The sequence below is a fragment of the Python bivittatus genome, unplaced genomic scaffold, assembly GCF_059951505.1.
Source record: "Python bivittatus isolate LINGU-HERP-01145 unplaced genomic scaffold, Pbiv_v1 ctg000480_np1212, whole genome shotgun sequence".
NCBI lineage: Eukaryota > Metazoa > Chordata > Lepidosauria > Squamata > Pythonidae > Python > Python bivittatus.
Window position 1 is genome coordinate 85,400,244 of NW_028277075.1, and position 21,468 is coordinate 85,421,711.

Below are 21,468 nucleotides of genomic sequence, written 5' to 3' on the forward strand. Positions count from 1 at the left end.
TTTAAATAGTTTATTCTTTAAAAGCACATTCCATCTGTAGTTTAAATAAACCGTTTCTGAATTATATTCTTTGGCATAATTAATGCAAAACTTGGATTGAGTTTTATCTACAAAATTTAAGGCAATGGTTGGATTCTAGAGTCTTGGCCTCTTTGGCAGCCATCCTTTCTCCTTAATCCCTTGGATCATCTGAAAAAAAACCACAGGATCCTTTAGAACAGGATTCAGTGAAATGTGAGGAAATGCTGCCTGAAGGAAGAGCCCCCCCACCACTGCACCTGCAGGGATGAGGGATTTGTTACCTTCTCACCTCCCAGAAAAAGAGGGTTCAATCCAGACCAAAAAAGTACATTCTGTGAACAAAACTAGCATACCTGTCGATGTGATTTCAAAAAGATGTGGACTCTGGTTTACTTGTGGCGCTTTGTGTGAGGGAATAGAGCTGGGAGGGTAAAACTAAGCAGCAACAGTACTCGGTCACCAGAGCCTGAGGATATGGAAAGCAGAGTGCTCTGCATCCAGAAGAGGATCCCGTGTGTCTTTGGTCAATCAACTGGGGAACTCCTCAAGTATATACTTACTGTTATGAATTTTACCATTAAAAGTTAATTCAGCCCTGAAAAAGTTAGAATTAAGAAACTGGTACTAATACATTAAATAAGTTAAGCATTATTGAAGTATAAACATTTACAAAATCTTATAGCAGTCTTCAAAGTTCCAAATATGCATGAAGTGTGCTGTTGATCAGGTGGGAAGGAATCAACTCTGGGGCTGTCCAGTTATTGTCAACTGATACCTGTAAAAGAAAGGTGGCATGATGGGCTAAAGCAGATCATCATCCACAAAGTTTTTTTTAAAAAAAAATTAAAGGCAATACTGCAGGGAATCATAGACTCCCAATGGGATTCAGCTTGCCTATGCTAGACACAGTTGCACCATCTGGCAGTCTGAGGGTGGGATTACCAGCTGCATAAAGTACAGCTGAATCACGGCATTGGTCCTACTTAGCTCAGAAACAGTCTTCCAGATAGCTAGGTTCACTTAACCTAAAATATTCAAAATGTGCATCACCATTTCAGGCTGTTTAAAAGCAAAATGTTTGGAATGACAATGAAGTCTGCGGCCTTTTCACGTTTTCAGGTTGATTTTGTTTCCTCCTTGTTTTATGAAATCAAGTTTTTAAAACAGCGACAGTGGTGAAAGAGTAGTGGAGAGTAATATTTAACTATTACTCAGACCATAGTTTCTTGGGTTATCCAGAAGGCCATTACTAAACCACAGAGCTACCGAATTTCTCATTTCTTACTATTCTACTTGTATTAAAAACTTGACCTGGCATAAATAGATCACACTTCTTGCTAGAGTTCTTGACATCCTCTTGATAGCAAAATTACTCTGATAGTGAGGTTGAAATTTGAGTTGCTGCTGAATCCCATGTAAAGCAGATGGGCAAAATATTGTAAAGCACAGCCTAGATATATGAAGTGCAATTCCTCCCTGGATTTTCCACTGGCTTTTTCGGGAGAGGAACCAGTATTTGAAACAAGCAGTTATGATTCCTTCTGCTTGGTCCATTCTGCACATTCCAGATCTAATGTCTAGTCCTCTTATTGCATCTAGCACTGTTTCACAGACTACGTCGCTACCTTTTTGTACGCCGAACATTCAAACATACCATTGAGAGAAGCCCTTGACTAGATCTTCCTTTGATAAGTCAATCAGCACCTTTAAAAGGAAAAGTCAGAATTGTTAACCTGCTTAATTAAATATTTGAGTTGCAAGCACATGGTTTAAAAAAAATAAAGTGTATTTCCAAGTATAAAACTGCCAAGCAAGTTCATAACACAGTACTGCTGTTTCTACCTCTCCACATTCTTTTAGATACCTTCACTCTAATAGAGTAGCAACATTTTGAAGTTATCTAGCAATCAATAATTATTATCTAAATAATTTGTATAAAAGGTTCTTATCTCAAGTGTACAAGAGTGGAGAGAAAGGGAAGAAAATAGTGAGCTATCCTCATACAATCAGTATCAATTGTTCACTTTCCTTTTTAAAGAGCATCTTACCTTTCCAAGTTCTTTCCTTTCATGTGAAATAAGTGACTTTCTGTTTTTCACTGCAATATCTAAAGCTCGTTTCTTAATGTCTTCCAAAGTGTCATAAAATTCAAATCTAAATGTATGTAAAAAAAATAGGTATATGCTAAATAAACAGCAATCCCCTAATACTAAAAGGTTACAGCTTTACCAAAACAATAAAAAAGCAATTAGAAAAAATACTTCCAATATGCAACACACTCTCAAATTCCAAAACCTTCTAGATTGCAGAGGCAATGCCCACATAGATTAGATCAGATGTGACTGAATCTGTGAAGCATGTTTTTCTAGGTTATGCCTGTTATTCTGATTTAAGATTGGCTACTCCAACCATCATTACATTATAGCTGAAAAGTCCTAAAATCACCTAGTCCATTGCAAAGTTCTGCTACTTAATGACACAGATACACCATGGTAAAGTTGCCCTCAGAGGACTGAATAACTAACTGCAGAGGTAACCTTGCTTTCATATGAAAATTGTTGAATGTTTTATCGTGTATCAGTTTTATTTATTATATTGGATTTCTGGGCAATGATTGTAATAAAGTTTTGATTTGATCTGATTCCTCAAATTCAAAATCTTGGATTACAGGTGGAATTATATAGGTCATCTGAATAGATCAGATATTTTATTTATTTTCATATATTTAATTTCTGCACAATCTCTAGATAGTGATCTTTCTTTCTGAAGCAGAAAGACGGTAGATCACTCCAGCATCCTTTTTGCATCTGAGAAAAATGGTTGACATTGAGACCTCGGATTGTTTCAGGTTGCACCCAGGAGTGGATGTTTTGAAAACAGCACCAAAGACAAGCTCTATGTGACCCCAACAGTAAAGTAAAACTTAAACTGAGCTCTAATTTCATCACCTAGTGATATTGCATGTTCCTGATGAGTATTATGGGGATACCAGGTGCAATATCTAGGTTTCAGCAGGAAGAAATGTCATTCTAGCATTTACTTACTTCTCATCATACTGAGGATTCAGTGTTCTTTTCTTCACAGTAGTTCTCCTTCGGGTTACCCATCTTTTGTCTGGGAGCAAGTAGATGCGAACATATGGATGTGCTCCGTGCCGAGAGCATGATATTAAATTTCTTATGGGTAGAAAATGATAGCATATTTACAATCAACAGACTAAGAAAGACCTTCTAAAGAAAAGATTCAGTCAATTTAAGCTTGCTGTAAATTTAATCTTTTCCTTGAATTTGAAAAAAAACTATCTAGAGGATCTTTGCCCATAATAGACATAATTCTTGGGACAGAATTGTTACTAAGGTTCAGCTGGATTGAAGTGAAACATCTAAAAGCTGTTACAATTCTCGGAATTATCGAACCCAATTTACAACAGTTCTTCACTGGGCAAAGGTGTGCAATTACATGGGGCTGCCCTTGAAGACCACCTGGAAGCTTCAACTGGTCCAGAATGCAGCAGCATGGGCACTGATGGGTATACCTTGGTATGCTCACCTAATACCTCTGCTTTCTGAGCTGTGCTGGTTGCCAGTTTGCTTCCAGGTATGATTCAAGGTCCTATAGGCCCCTTTATAGGCTTGTTACCTATAAAGCCCTATGTGGCATAGGGCCTGGTTACTTGAAGGACCACTTGTCTCCCATAGTATCTGCCCAGCCAATTCAATTTGGCAGAATTGGCACATTCCAGATTTCTTCAATTAAGCAATGCCTGGAAGTGCATCTTCTCTGTCACAGCACCAGCCCTCTGGAATGAGGTTCCTCCTGAGATCTGAATGTTCCCATCTGCTGGTGTTTCAAGGGGCCCTGAAGACCTGTCTCTTTGTCCAAGCCTTTGGTGGGGATGACTGAAGCCTCCTTTTAACCCAGACTGTTTTCTTTGGTTTCTACCTGGTTTATTATTCTGCCATCTTTTTCATTGTTTCTTGTTTTTAATGTCTTGTTTTTAATGTTTTAAATCATTTGTTTAAATGATTTAAACCAGAATTGTTGGGAGTTGGGCAGCCTATACATTTAAACAACAACAACAATACAGTCAGCCAACAATAGTGGCAGTTTCTGTTTGAATCCTCCAATCCAGAAAGTTTGGAAGTAAAACTGCTATACATATATTCATTCCATTAAGCAAAGATTAATTAAATAGTTGCCAATATACCCAAGGTGTGTCAGGAGAGACTGTGTATTCCAAATATTAAGAAGAATGGTATTTCTCCCAGAACAGAAACGGAGAAAGATTGCTAAACATTACCTGCATGAGTTGACCAACACAATGAGAGATTGCCTTAACGAAGCATACCGAACAGTGAGGTGAATCTCTCCCATAGACGTTCCATCAGGAAGTGTCCCACTGCAAGGTAATTGGCTTAATTAAAGGAAGTTCATGACTGAAGCAGCTGGATACCTCCTGCTTGCCTAAAAGCCAAACATCAAGTCTATCCCCATACACAAGCCAAATTTTTAAATTTGTTTTTTGCTTTACTTTATAAACAGATCAAAGAGGAAAAAAATAAAATGATATCAAAAAGAGAAAAGAAAGAGATGTGTATTTTATTGTACACAAGCTAACCTGACTTTAAATCATTCCCCAAAAGAGGCATTCTGTGTTTCAACTAAGACATATCTCTTGGTAGTTGTGGCAGTTCATTTCTCTCTCTGGTGTGTTTCAGTATATTTCAAAGCCAAACTAATATTAAAAGAAAAAGGTTTAGTCACAGTAGTATATATTCTTCTGGGATTAGGCAAAGCAATTAAAACCTGGTTATTTCAACAGACCTTTGAGGGGAAGATGATTTGAAAGGGATATGTGTTGTGGAAGAGTAGATATTTATATGGGGTTATGATTCCTCAGCATAGGAATATTTGATTTGGTATAATTGCTGATCGTTGGCTAGTTTTGCTCTTTTAATCTCATTTATTTATGATTGTATTGTAAGCCACTCTAACTCGGTTGAGGATATAGCATATAAGCCTAGTAAAATAAAGTAATAAGTAAAATTCTAACCATGGAATATCAAGAGCATTTACACAGAAAAATATAGGATGCATAGTTACCACGGCACCAGTCCTGGAAACGTAGTTGCATTTCTATAGCCTAATGCCCTCTACATTTGTTGAACTACTACTTCCATCACCTCCAACCTGCATGGGCAATGTTGGATGGTGGCGATGGAAATTGTAGCCCAACAGTTCTAGAGGAACTATTCTCTTAGAGCTCTGTATTAATTATTATTCTGTCCAGTATCTTATACTGAACCATAATTTTAATTGTAAAATAATCTTTAACTATGTTGCTGTCTTCCAGAAATAAGCAACCTGTGGCTCTTCAGCTGCACTATTGCATTTCCCATAATTCTGAAATGGGAAATACCTGAAAATTACAGTGAAGGACCTATCTCCCAGAAAATATAAGAAAAGTAGCAGCCCCTTCCATGTACAACACAAGGTCCCACTCACTTTGTATCATAACTCCACCCACTGTAGTTCTTTCCCCACAAAAACCATAATGTTGCCGCCGCCAACAAAAGGTTGCCCAGTTCTATTCTAGCCCAAGACCAGATCTTAAGAAATACAAGCCCTTCCATATGGGACTGTGAGTTGATACAGATTTACAGAGACATATCTAGGAACTTTAATTTTTCCATAATGCACATCTACAATTTAAGCACAAATATTCTAATCTGTCATATGGGGTTGACCCTACCTATTTTCCATACTATAAATTATTAAGGTAAGAGTGAAGCAACTATTTAGCCTAGCTAGGTCAGCTTTGTGTTACTGAATACAATTGTGAAATAGAATACCCAGCTAATGTTCAGTCTGACTTACTTATTGAGGTTCAGATTGCTGCAAGTTACATCCATCACTGAAGAGGCTTCAGTGCCTAGAGATGCCATGCTGGGGGCAATCTGGAGTCTCTGCAGAGCTGGCAATGTTGGGGGTACTTGAATGGTCTGTGGAGGTGTCAAGGATTTGGGGTCCAAGCCACCTGTAACTCCTTGTTCATTAATTCCAGCAACTGCCTCTATAACAATGGGCTCTGACCATTTTTCATTTATATTAGAGTTAGCATTGCTCTCCTGCTTGTCTTCTTTGGATTCAGGCACAGCAGATTCTTTGTTCCCCTGGACTGCCTTGGGCACTTCTAGTGGTGGTGGTGGTGGTGGTGGAGGAGGAGGAGGAGGACGAGGCGGTGGCAGCTGTGTCTTGTTTTGGTTCTCATCCTGTTCTGTGGCTGAGATAGGAACTTGTTTGAAGGCATTAACCCCATTATTGGTGTTTTCTGAATCAGGGACCTCTATCTCCAGAGCCTAAAGCAGAAAAATGAAGCTAGGCATGACCATTACTAATCATTAATAAAAAGCGGAGTCTGCAGAAGGCCTTCAAAATTGCTACCAAAATGTTAATGTTCAGTGTGAGAAAATGAGAAAAGTATTAATACATAGCAAGTAATTGTGTTAATTATAAATAAAATGTAGTTCCTGTCTTGGCCTCATCAATATATTGCACTATGGTCTTTATCTATTTGCTCATTCATTTGTTATTGTATGGCCGCCCATCTCAGTTGCATGACTGGGTGGCTAACAATTAAAAACAAAATAAAAACCATAAGCTAAAACTATAAACAACATAAAATAGCAACCAGACAAAAACATACAACAAATATCCACTGTTAGTACAGCCAAGAGACGGGCTCACCCCATTTGTTACCCCATTCAAGGACCAAGTGTGGCCTTCCGCCTGAAAAAGAGGCACGGCCTTCTCTGAAGGCAGAGTCTCTTCTAGTCACATTCCAGGGAATTTAGCTAAGAAGTGGAAGGTCTTTACCTGCTGATCCTAGAAAAGGGGAGGTGTCACCCCCCCAGTCAACACAGTGACTGAAAAATCACAGGATTCCTGTGTCCCACATATGAGTATGGAATATAGCATGTGCGGTGTTTACAGCTTAACGTTCTTGGACATTCGCACCTCACTGTTGTACTTGTGCAAAGGCTACAATTGTCTTGATAGCACACAGTTACTGTTTAATCTTAATAGCTTTTTGTTCTTTACATTGAAGGGTGGTATTTTTTTTTTTTTTACTTCAGTGGAATATCTGTGCCTGTAGTAAAAGGTAGGTCTTTACGTAGACGTTATTTCCTTCAAATGATGCCATACTTAATTACTTCATCAGATATTTTTGCAGAGATTTTGCCTTGATACTGGATTGATACAGGCAACTGTTCTATTATGGTAGAAATCATTGTTGCTATAATTCTTCCCATTTATGATTTTTTTTAGCAATAGCAGGAATTATTTTATTAAGTATGAAAGCGAGATCATTGTAAACTGTTGTGTAATGTCACTGAGTCAGCATACAAATAAACTCAGAAACAATTTGGACCCAGGTGATATGTGCTGTTGTCTTCAAACCAATTCCCATTTAATTGCTCTCGTGGGAAAGAATGCAAATCATACGTTGGAAATGTATCTATCACATATCCACTTAAGACTATTCTTTTGAAAATATGTGAGATTTCTGTTCCTAAACCACCTGGCTATTCTTTCAAAATTCAAAACCCATCTTCTGGAAAAGAAAATGTTCTATTTTAAAATATATTAAACTGATGATGTATATATTCAAGATAAGAAATTCCATTTTTTAAAATTGATCATTTACCTTATTTAAGAACTGTTTTCCACACATGACTTGGAAGCTATTTAGCCAACTATTCTGCATTATCGCTAAGATGCCCCTAATGACCATCTTCTTGGGCTCTGGACGTCAATAGATTTAAGGTGCATTTTTTAGGATTATGACTTCTGACATGCAGTAATTTAGTCTTAAAAATGTTAAGGGAGGTGAGGAAATAGGAGACTGAAGTGTTCCTTTCCTCTCTGCTGCTTCTCCTGCAGACCATTTCCTCTATTTATATAATTAATATGTATTTATTAGTAATATAAAGAAATGACATTCATGAAAGGAATGCAAACACCAGAAAACATTAGAATCTGGCACTTTTTAGGAAAACTCTAAACACAATATGTAGCTCCCTAGCTCATATTGTGCTTCAGCCCAGCTTTGCTTATTGTAAACCCTAACATCTGAAAAATATAAATCAGAGTCTATAAATTACATTTAACGTACAAGCATTCAGACATGTAGGTGATTAATGCAGCATTTGCATCAATCCCTTATCAAGCCAAGGTTCAAAAATGTATTATCTGTTTTTTTGTTTTTAATTAAAAATACTGTAAATTTATTCAGAATTACTGCTTGCTTGTAAAAACTAAGATCAGTTACTCAAATAAGTTCAGATGGAAAGTGTTCTGTAAGACCCAGGGAAGAATTATCAGCTGCTAAGATGCCACCCTAGATATGAACAAATACTCCACCTACATAATGTTATACTTACTTACAGAGACAAGATCAAGTGATACCTTTGATGCATTCAAATTCATAATCCATTTGGCATGGATAATACAAACCTATATATGACATAGGTTTGGTTTCAGTATAGTTCTCCAAGACTCATTATACTTAGGAGAAATACTTAGTCAAATTATTAGTTTATTAAATCTGATGATCAGGCTATCATTGTGCCTTACTTCATAGGATGAAAAGGATATTAATTACTTTCAGGAATGCAGAACAATTTTTTCCACTAAGAACAGGAAGAACTACAGTGGGGGCGGGGGGGGGGGAATAGAAGAAAGCTAAGCTTACTCTCAGCACAATTTTCAGCTTAACAGAACTGTCCACACCAGAATGATCCAGTTGAAAATTTTGTTCAAGTGTCATCTCAGGATTCCTTAATAAACGAGCAAGAGAAATCACCAAAGTCCCAAGGGCATTCTCCCGATCCTTATCTTTGATCTAGACCAAGGAAAACAGAGGCAGTGTAAATGGGCAAGACCAGTGAGTCCTGGTAGTATTTTAAACCCTCCCTTTTCAGATCATGTATACCACCATTATGCAAATCAGCAGCAATTTCTCCATTTGACATGGGAGTACAGTATTTAGACAAGATATATTGAGCGGAAATTCAGCAATTAACTGGGCTATTTAAAACTCTTTATGACCACCTTAACTTTTATAATAGATGAGAAAAAGCTAATGGTCATGGTAGGGGAGCTCTAATAATAAGAGAAGAATCAATTATATCTGAGCAGCTAGAAAGCTAACAAAGCATTCAAAGCTTACTTAACTACTCATTCGGTCAATATAAGGCATGAAGGCAGTGGAGAAAAGCTTCAAAAACAAGGCAAATAAATAACCACGCATAAGACTAGGGTGAGCCATGGTGCAACATGATATCTTTGATGCTATCTCACTCTACTGATCCTGCAACTTAAATTTTCACAAAAGTGCCCCAAACTCCACAGTTGATAATGCATAGACATATGGGCTATTTGCTTGTAAAATTGATCCATATTTTCATAGGTGACCCAGATTTACAGTAGGTCCTGAAGAATATGGTGTGAGAAAGTCTGCCTTACTGGCTGGAAAGGTGCTCATTAAAAACATTTCTAATCATATCATAAATGCATTTTTTTTTTTTTTACCAAAAAAGCACAGAGGAGACAAAATGGACAAATAAATACCCACATTTTGGAATGTCCTGACCAAACCAGTCATAGTGTTACTAAGTTGTATCTTTTAATTCTTCACTGCAAATGATTCATCTGTAAATGCTTTTTCTACTGGGAACTGTTCCCATAGGTTGATTGACTGATTGATTGATTGATTGATTGATTGATTGATTGAATGAATGAATGAATGAATGAATGAATGAATAAGCAAGCAAGCAAGCAAGCAATCCACTGGAAACAGTTCGTATGAAACCTACTGGCACTGTCAGACACACTGAGAAATATCTTGAATTTTGGTCAGATATACAAAATAAAAAAAAATCCACACTCAACAGTCTCCTCCTCTTTTTACGATGGACATGAGCACAGAAGACATACAAAAAAATAAATCCCAACTCTGCTACTTTACCAGGGAGAGAAAGAAGGAAACAAACTGACCTCCAAATGAAGAGACTGCGATGGAGCACTATGGACAAAGAAAGTGAATGCCTGCCTCCACGCCGGATCCTTAGTGAAATTACAAGTCTGTTTGAGTAAGAAAACCAGAAATGACATCTGGACATTAGATCAAACAGGTTTAGGCTGCATTCACAAAGGCACACTTCTGATTAGACATGCATAGAATTGCTCTATTCTGCACTCAAATCAGCTCAGTTTCCCTGGCTTCAGTGGAACATGCTTCAAAGTGTATAGAGCAGTGATGGCGAACCTTTTGGGCTCAGTGTGCCAAAAATTCAGAAAATGCCTAACTTGACTCTGCTGGCATGTCACACCCCGCCCCCAACAAAAGAGAAACAATTCTTTATGTAGTCATTCATTTAAAAAAAATATACAGTCCAATCATGTGTGGTGCTCTGTATTATATAAAGAAATGTCAAATAGTTACAAAAATGGAATACGAGTAAAACAAACTCAGTTACTTTGTAACTCAAATAGGGAGAAAAGTTGTTATCAGGTGTTGGTGAACCCTGGCGTGTCACCCAAAATGTGGCATGTCACCTCTGACATGTGTGTCATAGGTTCACCATCACTGGTATAGAGCCTTAAGTGTTCTCTTAGCAGGATGGAATATTTGGTTTGCCAGGTTTACGGAACTACAACTCCCTGAGTCCTAGCTAATATGGCGGAATGCTGGGAGTTGCAGTTCAGCAACATCTGGAAGCTCACCACTTCTCTTGCCCAAAGGAGACATGACCCATGCTTTATACATCAACCACCCCAACTACCAGTTTATATGCTTTCACCGGAGCTATTCGAAGAATTGTTTTCTGCCTAGCAGATCCACAACAGAATACTAAATATTCATCCTGAAATCTGACAATCGAGTAATCCTTGGGTAATTGACAGTCTGAGCGAGCTGCCTTACTTTGACCCTGAGGGAGAAGGAAGGTCTTTGTCACTTGTGCAGCAGGTTTTAAATACACCATTAACAAGGGCACAGTTGATCCTGAGTCCAGATGAATTAATCCTGAATTTAAAATGGAGCAATAGGGCGTCCCCTTTCCATCCCTTTAGGAATGATAATTTTCTGCATCAAAGGCTGCTTCTGAAGAACAGCTCAAAGGACAGGTTGGAATCCACCCCCGCCATCCAATCCAGGGCAGGCCCTTCAGTCACCTTGTTGCTGGCTCAGGAGCAAAGGCCCCTGTCTACCATGCCAATGTAATGTCTGCAGGGGAAAATCAAGGGCCACGTTAATGAGGGATTATTTAGCGCCTGGATGCACTAACAGCTCTCAGAACAGAGCTCAAGGAAAGCAAGTGCAGCACATATATTTAAAGATGAATACCATACTTGTGAGAAGGGTGATCAAATATTTGCTGAGTGATTATACAGAGTTCCAGTAGTATTAATCCAGAGCAGTGGCATTATATTCAAGTTCTTTACAGACCATACATATAGTATTTGATACAACAAGTACAAAGCTTCTCCCTCTTCTCTTTATTACTTTGTATGTCAAAAGAGCTTCCCAACACTTGGGCTTTAAGTAGGGTGTTGGACTGAGGGCCCTCTAATCTAATCCAGCAAGGGTCTTCTCAAAAGTTCTCAGTGGATGCAAGTGCAGTCACACAGTCGCAAGCACTCAATCATCTGCTAATTTGAGTTCAAAGCAGAAAACCCTCGAGGTGTCACCTTGCTCTGCCATTTGGAAACACTGAGCTTTTAAAAAACAAAACAAAAAAAAACAAAACAAAGCAAGTGTACTTTTTTAATCCATGTATGGTTCTCAGGACTGAGGTTCTCATTCAATCTCTTCTTGCAAAATTATTTACAGCACAGCAGGAAGGTTATTTTATTTATTTACAAAGTTTCTCTCTAGCTCTTTCATGATTAAAAATGAACTCAACATGGAGATTTCTGTTACAGCAATTCTGTTAAATACATATAGTATTGCTTTAGCATGTAGGGACCAGACATCAGTCCATAGTGGGCCAAGCATTTATATGCACCAAGCATTGTTTTTTATTGCTTTGAACTTTGGAAATCTGAACTCCATCTCCCAGCACTTCTCAGTTTTGGCCATGCTACCTAGGCTGTTGGGGCTATTCAGCAGTGCTTGAAGGGCCACAGGTTCCCCAGTCTCTATCTTAAAAATGTCTTTGGTACTTTTAAAACAATTTTTCAGAACTTTGCTACTGCAAACTCATTTCTACCTTATGAAAAAGAAGATCATGTCCATTACCTTGCTTCTGTGAGTTTTGTTGCCCACTGTGAGTAGGACAAAGGAAGAAGGTTCTCTTTCTATCTTCTGTTGTATTTACAATTTTGAAGTAAAAGACAGTATTAATAGCAAGATAAAATTCACAAGAGAATGCAAAGAGAGATAGGATAACATTTACTTGAATGTTTCAAAAGATTGGAAGACGGGTTAGAAGCCTTAACATGAATCAGAATTTAGTACTTATATGCTATCCAGCATTAATTCTTGGCTATGGTCAAATTAGAATGTCCACATTTTGAGCTAGAATTTGAGTATGGTACACAGTAAACAATTATCAATATTGCTGCTTTTTTACTGCAAATATGTTGAATGCCCCCTACTGTGTTACTCTTCCTGAATCTGGCATCATCTAGATGTGCCAGATGACAGCTCTATTCATTCCCAACCATGCTGGTAAATACCTGGATTTTGGGGATAATGGAAACTGTAGTCCCATAGATCTGATCACATTTGGGTGGTGGAGCTGAATTATGTCTTAAACCAGAGGACAGTGTGAGAAAACCAGTTAAGAAAGTTGAAAGTAGAATATGACTAAATTGCAGATTATATTTGCATTACGATGATGGGACATTGAAGCCTTGATAAACATCACCTGTCTAAACCTAATCTAGTAACATGGATAACCAGAGTTGTTATTTCTTCAACTGTGCAATGATTTTACCTTTATCTTATAATTTGAGAAGCAGTTGCTGAGTTTTGAAAATTATTTATTTATTTAAAAGATTTGCATGGCTGCCCATCTTAGGACACAGCTCTGGGCATCTCTTCACAACAATATAACTACAAAAACCATAAAACCAAAACTAAAAACCTGGCATCTCAATCATCCTCCCAGGATGCCACAATAACCAACCACAGGCTCCCACCACTCTACCCTATGCTTGAGTTTCTGATGTTTCTGTTCACAGAAAAATGCCACAAACAAAACAAAACAAAACAAAACCCCATATATTGCCTAATCTTTGTTTCAACGTTGTTCCTACATACTGTGCAGTTTTATTTCAAACAAATAATCTGAAATGGACAGGCTGTGACCCTCTCCAGTCTATTTACAGTGCAACAGAGGCCAACTTGCCCCTTTTGGACATGTGGCTCAGGGGCAAAGCAAGGGGGAGAACAGACTGACAGCTCAGCCCACTTCAGCTGAGCTGAATGTGAACAATGAGCATGTGAATGTGAGCAATGGTGGGTAAGTGGGTCATCTGTACAGATGAATGTTTACAACCTGCCATAGCTAACTGCCAAAATTAGATTTTTCAGACAGTGGGGTGGCTGGCACAGAATTGGAATCTTCACCTGAAGCTGTACCAAACATCGTTGTAACTCATACAGCTTGGCCAATCTATTGTATTCCCAAAGTGCCTCTTTGACCATTTTTGCATTTAATACCCCTGGTTTTTTTTTAAATACCTTCTAGAATTTATTAAATCATCCATAATGTATTCAGTTCAATACCCATTTTAAACACTCAGAAATAAGGGGCATTTACCTTGAGATATCTGTCTTTTCTGTATTTCTTTGCTCCATATTCACCACTGGAATATTCCAATTGATTTTTCTATATTAGGAAAAAAAAGGAATAAAAAAGGAATTTTAAAAAGTGAAGTGACATGATAGTGTAGGACTGCTTCCCCCAAATGTTTTACCTAGGATTTTTGTAATTTCAGTACTAAGCAGACTATTTTCTATCTGATCTGTTTTATCTGGGTTGATGGCCTTTATATTTTATGGTCCTGTTTGAGTTTCTGCTGCTTTTAATTTATTTTTATCCTTTTAAACTTAATATGTTTTCAAAATTAATAAATCAACTGAAGGGCAGTCCTAAAAATAATAAAACAGGCCAATATTGATCAGGAATCAAAGGCATACTAATGTTGCCAGCAATGGGAATCTTAGAAGACAGCTAGAAAAAACTAGCAGGAATAAATATCTAGCAGGAAAAAAAGTTGTTCTACCAAAGAAATAAAGCTGAAATTTGGATTATAGGAAACAGCAAGTGGCAGAAGCGAATTTTAGTAAAGTTAGGAGATTCAAGACTGCTTATATATATTGTGGACAAAGTAGGCAACCTGTGACTCTCTCAAAGTTGCTGAACTACAACTAACAGCAGTCCCAGGTAGCACGGTCAATAATCAGGAATGCAGGGAGTGGTAAATCAGCAACATTTGGAGGGTCTCTGAAAAACATATAAAGCTCAGTTAATTTTGTGAGACTTTGCAGCCTTCTTCATCTTGTTGTCCTGCTAATCAACTAGCACTGATTCTCTGCCTTGTCTTCTGAAACACTGATTTCCAACTATTACACACACAAATCATTTTTCATTACATATGTATAGGTGCCATGCATTTAATTCCAATTTTGGTTGGAATTAGCAATTATGTCAGCTACATGGGTATGCTTTGCAGAGAAACTACTGCATCCACTGCAAACCACATCTTGTACAAATAGCAAGCATACAGACTGTGGAAACATTTACTTCTGTGTAGCCAGAGGATATGTGAAAATGTTTTTACTTACAGGAAGGTTTAGAGCACTGTCCAAATACACTATGAGAATTGCAGTGGCAAGACCATTCCTATCCTAAAAACAAGCAAACAAAGAACCCCCCACAAAATTAACACGCAGATGTGAACACCACAAATATTTCAAGCCCTCATAGTTCTCTGTCACCCAACAGCTAGGGAATATGAACATTACTCAATAGTGCAACATTACCCCAAATGCCACAGAGCTGCAAACCCTGCCCAATCAATGCAAATTACATTTGCCACAGAAATGCTTTAAATACAGCTGCCACAAGAAATTACACAAGAAGGCAGACACCCCGGGCAATCTCTTTGTTCTGCATTCTTTCAGCTGTTTTGGAGCACACATTTCTTCTCAAGCCTCACAAAGCACTCACCTCACTAAGTTTCTCTTGACTGGTGACCAGAGAAAACCACTCGAGCTTTAAGTGGACATGCCCACTTGCTATCTTGCTCAAGGGAAACCACTTCACAAAGAGAAAGAAACCACATCAATGCCAGAATTAAACATAAGTTGCATCTTTATGTTAATCTGCATACAAGGAGAAATTCAGGAACTCATTTATCTTGGCATTTTACTGGGCCTAGTTTGAGATGATACACCTTAAAAACCTGATTCTTTTTAACTGTATTTGTTCAGCTGGAAAAGAGAAAACCACGACTGCTGTTTACTGAGGCACAATCAGCTCTAATTTGAAATACAGATGGCATTTAATTCTACAATAAATAACTGACAGTACTCAAATTATTTTAATTCTGCAGGAGGAAAGGATGGTCCTCCAGCTTTTAGAAAGTCTCTGTCAAGTTTGACTCGTGGTAATGTCTTAGACACATCAATATAGTTTTTTGATATGAAAGAGGCTTGTCCCAACCTCTTTTCCCAACAATGTTTCCTTAGCTTTGCAGCCCACCCAAAAACCCTGCAGTGCTGCTTAGTTTATCCTGAAAGCCAAAGTCAGATGCTGTAAAGAATTGGGGAGATGACTCTGAGGGAAACAGGCAAGAACCTTTATAAAAGCAAGAAGGAGCTGAAATGTTCCAACATTCCTGTTCCTGGGAAACAAGATAGTATTTGGAAGGGGTTTAGGCAGACCCCTCCCTGATTCAATGGGGTATAAGAGGGAGGAGAGGTAAAGTACAATCAGGCCTGTAAGATTCTGCTATTGTAGCCTATCTTAATAAAGTAGAGTTCTTCCTGTCTTCCTGTGGAGTCTGTTTCCTGATCTGGTCTATCCTGAAGGGCTGACAGCTGCAACCTAGCCGGGCCCTCCAGGTTTTACTCAAGAGCAAATGGCTCCTAGATTTAAAAACTCTCAAAATGCTAATTGATCCACTTAGCCTATCAACAAGCGGAATAAGATCAGTAATTATTTCATTACATGTGCACTCATTTACTCTAGGGTGCAACGGTTCCTGCACCATTTGATATGTATACTTGTACACATACAGTACATACTTGTGGTGCCACAAACCCTCAGTGTCCATGCATGTAATGAAATTTCCCTTGAAAACCTATGCCACCACAAAACTAATAATCTGTGGAGATACTCCAAGACTCTCTACAATATTTTTACTGTCCTATCTCACAACCTAGGCAAACATTTCTAATTTCTCAAAATAGCACTGAGAACTCACATGCCTGAAATGAAAAAATAGTCCTACTTAGCATTTACATTTGGTAAAACCTTCTGTTTTTATTGTTGATAAGCCACTCATAAAATATGGATGCCTTTCAAGAAACACCATGACATGTGTAAAGCCCAAAACAAATCTTACCTCATCAACAATTCTGTCTTTCATCACATCTGCAAGGTTTATAAGCAAGCTGTGAAAAAATACAGGAAGTCACACAAACAAAACCCTCAGGGATAGCTGTATTTGTTTTTGTAATTAATAGGTACCATATGCTGCAATGGAGGTTCATAGTGTTCAGATGCTTCTGATCTTACTGCACCTCACACTGAACTGTGATTTTCTTATAAATCATAGAATCTCCTGGAGTTCCATGAAATATTCTGGCTTCCAATCTGAGCAGATTTTAATAGAAAGAGAGTGCTCTGGTAGATTCTAAGAACTGAATGCTCTCAAGGAAGTTATTTGATTCTGAGCCTAGTTCAACATTACAAATTATAAAGTAAGCTTTCTGTAGACAAATAATAACTGAGATTGTTCTTCTTCAATCAATGTCAATATGCATAGGCTCAAAAAACATGGAGCTCTCTAGAGTGGCTTCTTCACTTATGAAACCTAATTGTGCTGCATATTTCTATTGGATATTTATATTTCAAAGCACTGCTTTGAAACCACAGCCCAGTCCATGAGTAACTCTCAAGTTGAGCAAGGTTCTGGTTTGCTTAGGTTTTATATTACAGATAGTCCTTGAGTTACCACCATTCGTTCAGTGACCGAAGTTACTACAGTGCTGAAAAAACAGACTTACAACTGGTCCCTGAAGTTATGGCTGTTGTAGGGCCCCCACCATCATGTGATCACCACTTGCAACCTTCCCTGCTGGCTTCGCACAAGCAAAGTTAATGGGGAAGCTGGCATGGGAGATTGCAAGTCACTCTGGTAAGTCTCCCCTACCCACCCTGCACCACACCCTCCTTCTACTGACTCTATTCTAGAGCAGAATGTGACATGAAAAAGTACCATTTGGGCTCATCTCCAATATGCAATATATCAGTGTTGTCCAAACTTGGCCACTTTAAGATGAGTGGACTTCAACTCCCAGAATTCCCCAGCCAGCATGGCTGGCTGGGGAATTCTGGGAATTGAAGTCCACTCATCTTAGAGTGGCCAAGTTTGGACAACACTGCAATATATACATTAAAAAGTAAAAGGTATAATTCTTCTTGGGACTGTACAATGCACATTGGGGGAATCGATATTTTCTGCATCAAAAATTTGTTGTGCTTGTTTTAAAAATCAGCAGATTAGAAGATGGGCTAGAACTAATTTTCCCCAACACTGTACTTTTTTATGACTTTTTTTGAAGCAGGAGCATTCAAATGTGTAACGGTCCACCTGCATTCAGAAAAGTTATACAAAAATCAGAACTGTCTGCTGTTTTGGAATGCATGGAAATGACCATACCAATTCCACTGGCTCTAAGCTGCCACATGGCAGAAAAAGATACAACATAACATTAAACACATACAAGAGGAAATTTGTATTCCTTACCTGCCCAAAAAGTCATCTTTATCTGGATCTTCATCATAAAGGTCTACTTCTAGATCTTGGCCGGGTACTTCATGAACAACAAACTGAAATGAGTGAAAGAAAAATTAAATAACAAAAGAGAACAGCTAGGAGCTATTGTTCTTGAAATGCCACTATGTACGTAAAAAGTCTTCCACCTCTTCTGTTGTAGGGCATTAAATTAAAAGTCTTCCAGTTCTTCTGAAGTTACTTGCATTGCCACACACACTCGAACTGAAGCGGTGGAAGAAAATTAAGTTCCTCCTCACATTCTTGATAATCAATTAAATTGAGAATAGGTGAAGTGTATCATGTAGTTTAACAAGGTGCAATTTGAGACAGAATTCAAAGGAGTATTACAAGGGGAAAAAAGGTGCAGGAACCATTAATGCATAAGCAGGCTCCCCGGTGAAACAACAACAAAAAGCTCTTTCAAATATTGTTCAGTTTATTATACTAACTGGTTTCATTGGAAAGCCTTTTCAAGAGAAATTACTATAGTAATTCCAAAAACTTCATGAAAAGCCCCTTCAGACAGCCTTACTCTCAGTTTCTTTAAAACACATCAGGACAAAGGGAACAATATTTGGAATGGTTTTTTTCGTTTGTAAATTAGTTTACAGTTATCCCAGTAAACTGTTTACTCCTGTAAATTAGTTAACAATTAATCCATTTCTCTTGCTGGCAACCAGACATATATTGTAATACCCTTCGGGTGCTTTGGACTTCAGCTCCCCTAAACGCTAAGCAAAATGGCTGACATTCAGGGATTCTGGGAGTTGTGGTCAGAATATCTGAAGAGTATTAGGTCGCATATTCGTACTGAAATACTGTTTCCTCAGTCACTCGATTTATTCTTTACTCAAAGTATTTACAGAAACAAAAGGTCTTTTAGAAGACATTTAGTTTTAAAAATACATTAATGTGGACTGTATTCCTATATTCACTTACCAGAAAAAAACCTCCCCTACCTCGGTGGGACTTACTTTCGAGCAGGCGTATATAGAATTATTCCTAGTATATGCAAAACTCCAGACACAACCACCAGCTGTTTCAGCATTAGGGCCCGATCCAGCATTACGTGAGTGGACTTGCATAACAATTTATTTTTTTCTTCCCCTTTTCTCCTTCACACTCTTGGAAATATGCCCCATCTCAAATCTGCCGCAGCAGATGCAGGAAGTGGTGGACTATTGCAAATAATTCTCAGCATTTTGTTTTTAAGCATGCAAGAAGAAGTGTTACCTCAAACATTTCATTCCAGATGGGATTCAGGTCTCTTTGTACTGTTTTGCTCCGGAACTGCACCAGGCCAACTCGAAGGAGTGCGTAAGGGTCCGATTTGCCTCTGATTGCCCCAAGGAAGTTGTCTTTTTGAACAAGATTTTCAGCTTCCAAAAGATATACTCTTATGACTCCCTTGAAAACATAAATTCATACAATCGTTAAATATTATTTAGAACATTTGTTCACCAGGGGATCTCTCTTTTCTATACTATTGTCAACATAACATTAAGGACAGTGGTGAATGTCTCTAACCACAACCCACAGAAACAACTTACATGAGATTTGCCAATAGTACATTTAACTTTATTACAAGAATCTATTTTGTTATTTTGCATTTTGTTTTTATCATAAGCCTCCTGTTGTGGAGGATAAGGAAAAAGGCCAATTGGTTTCCTTTCCTTGCCTCAAGGAAGAAGTCTTTTACATCTTAGGTTATGAAGAGTTTTCTCTAGTGAAGGGGGGAGGAGTGCCTGTTTGCAATCTTATGAAATCAAGAAATGGATTACCAAAATAAACCTGCATTAACTACAAGTCTACCACATATTCTTTACTGAGCCTTAGCATTCATTCATTCATTCTGACCTGATTCCTGCCAAGCCTGTTGTCTGCTCAAAAATTCTCTCCAAACCAGGAAGTTTTTTTAGCAAAAGAAAGCTTTCCCAAAACTTCTAAGGTTTTGTGTGGTATTTTGGTTGGAGAAGAGGGCAGAAGACAGAGGAACAGGCAAGTTCCAACTGTTAGTTAAGACAGAAAGATAAATCTTTGCCCTATAGCTTTCTCTCTGCTGTGCTGATTCAAATACAAGCATGGAGTTAAGCTTGCAATCTCTCTTTCTACCTTATAACAGGCATCACAACATGGCAGGTGTCTGGAAGAACAAACAAGCTGGGGTAGGCCTCATTCTTTTAGAAGGCTTCTTTTTGTATACTTTGAGCCAGATGCCTCACTAACAAGTTTTCAAAACACAACTCTGTCCTCAAACTTACACGTGGTATAGGAAACCGCAACTGAGCAACATTCATGTTCTTTTTCAATGGGATTGTGATTCGGTTTGGCAACACCAGCCGGGTAGCAATGAGATCTTGAATGAGTGAGTCTGACAATAAACTGAAATAATAAAGGACACATTTTATTTAAAACAAAATGGAAGAGTGTATGTGTGTCAAACTGCTCTGTTGAGCTTGTGTCTCCTGCATTATTTGTAGATTCCATCTTAGCAGACTGCCAAGGTTTGTTGTCCAGCAAGTGCTTTGGGATGCGGGGGAAGGGGGAGTAGGGGGGGTGCACACTCATGTTTTCTTTCAGCCTGATAGTTTAGGACCTTTTGTTAGAAACAGGTAAATCATTTAGGACAGAACAGCTTGACTGAAGAAGAAAACTTAGTAAAACAAGGTTATTTACTGATGTGCAGATAAGCCTGATTTAGTTATGCCTATTATTTTATGCCTTCAAGTTGCTCTTGACTCCTGGCAACTGCCTGGGCAAGTCCCTGCAGTTTTCTTGGCAAGATTTCAGAAGTGGTTTTCCCTTGCCTGCTTCCTAAGGCTGAGAGAGAGGGGCTGGCCCAAGGTCACCCAGCTGGCTTTGTGCCTCAGGTGGGACTAGAACTCACGGTCTCCCGGGTTCTAGGTGGGTGCTTTAACCACTATATGAAAGTGGCTCTATTTTATTAGAAATAAACAAAAGTGAAAGTGCATACTGACAGCAATCACAATAGGATAGTTTTCTTGTTCCTGTCACACCTACACTTTTCCCAGGAGGTACAAATACTGTATCTATCTATCAATGGGAAGACACAAAGCCAAGATGTTACTGGTACTCCAGTAAGGCTTGCAGTTTTCAGCCTACACCTTTGCCATTGAAAATAACCTGGGAAATCAATCAAACCCAATTCTTGTGAGAATTATACAGAAGTAAATTGAAGTATTTCTTTTCAGGGCTTTATAAAATATCCACAGATTGAGTCAACACACAAGTTGGGAGATGGGCTTTTCACATTCAGCTTTCTATACACATTAGATATTGTACTTCCTCAAAAGGAAGATAGCCTCAGATTTAAAATGACCTCCAAACATGAAAAGTGGATATTAA

At 38.3% G+C, this 21,468-nt stretch overlaps 1 protein-coding gene across 2 annotated transcripts in view; it reads right to left on the reverse strand.

The window, feature by feature from the left end:
* Nucleotides 1–16: 16 nt before the first annotated feature.
* Nucleotides 17–21,468, reverse strand: part of ESYT3 (extended synaptotagmin 3) — a 51,147-nt gene continuing 29,695 nt past the window's right edge. Inside the window, exons 8-24 of one of the 2 annotated variants that reach the window (XR_015797185.1) lie at nt 20,364–20,484; nt 19,336–19,509; nt 18,073–18,155; nt 16,666–16,714; nt 15,267–15,356; nt 14,882–14,944; nt 13,854–13,922; nt 12,326–12,391; nt 10,081–10,167; nt 8,777–8,926; nt 5,899–6,380; nt 4,322–4,420; nt 3,066–3,197; nt 2,070–2,175; nt 1,676–1,725; nt 692–796; nt 17–189 (exon numbers count right to left, since the gene is read on the reverse strand). Coding sequence is in view for 1 of the 2 variants with exons in the window: in XM_088146474.1 (XP_088002600.1) it covers nt 760–796; nt 1,676–1,725; nt 2,070–2,175; nt 3,066–3,197; nt 4,322–4,420; nt 5,899–6,380; nt 8,777–8,926; nt 10,081–10,167; nt 12,326–12,391; nt 13,854–13,922; nt 14,882–14,944; nt 15,267–15,356; nt 16,666–16,714; nt 18,073–18,155; nt 19,336–19,509; nt 20,364–20,484 (1,858 nt within the window). In the remaining variant the exon portion in view is untranslated. Of the gene's footprint in view, nt 797–1,675; nt 1,726–2,069; nt 2,176–3,065; nt 3,198–4,321; nt 4,421–5,898; nt 6,381–8,776; nt 8,927–10,080; nt 10,168–12,325; nt 12,392–13,853; nt 13,923–14,881; nt 14,945–15,266; nt 15,357–16,665; nt 16,715–18,072; nt 18,156–19,335; nt 19,510–20,363; nt 20,485–21,468 lie in introns of both variants that reach the window. The other variant, XM_088146474.1, reaches the window with a different exon arrangement.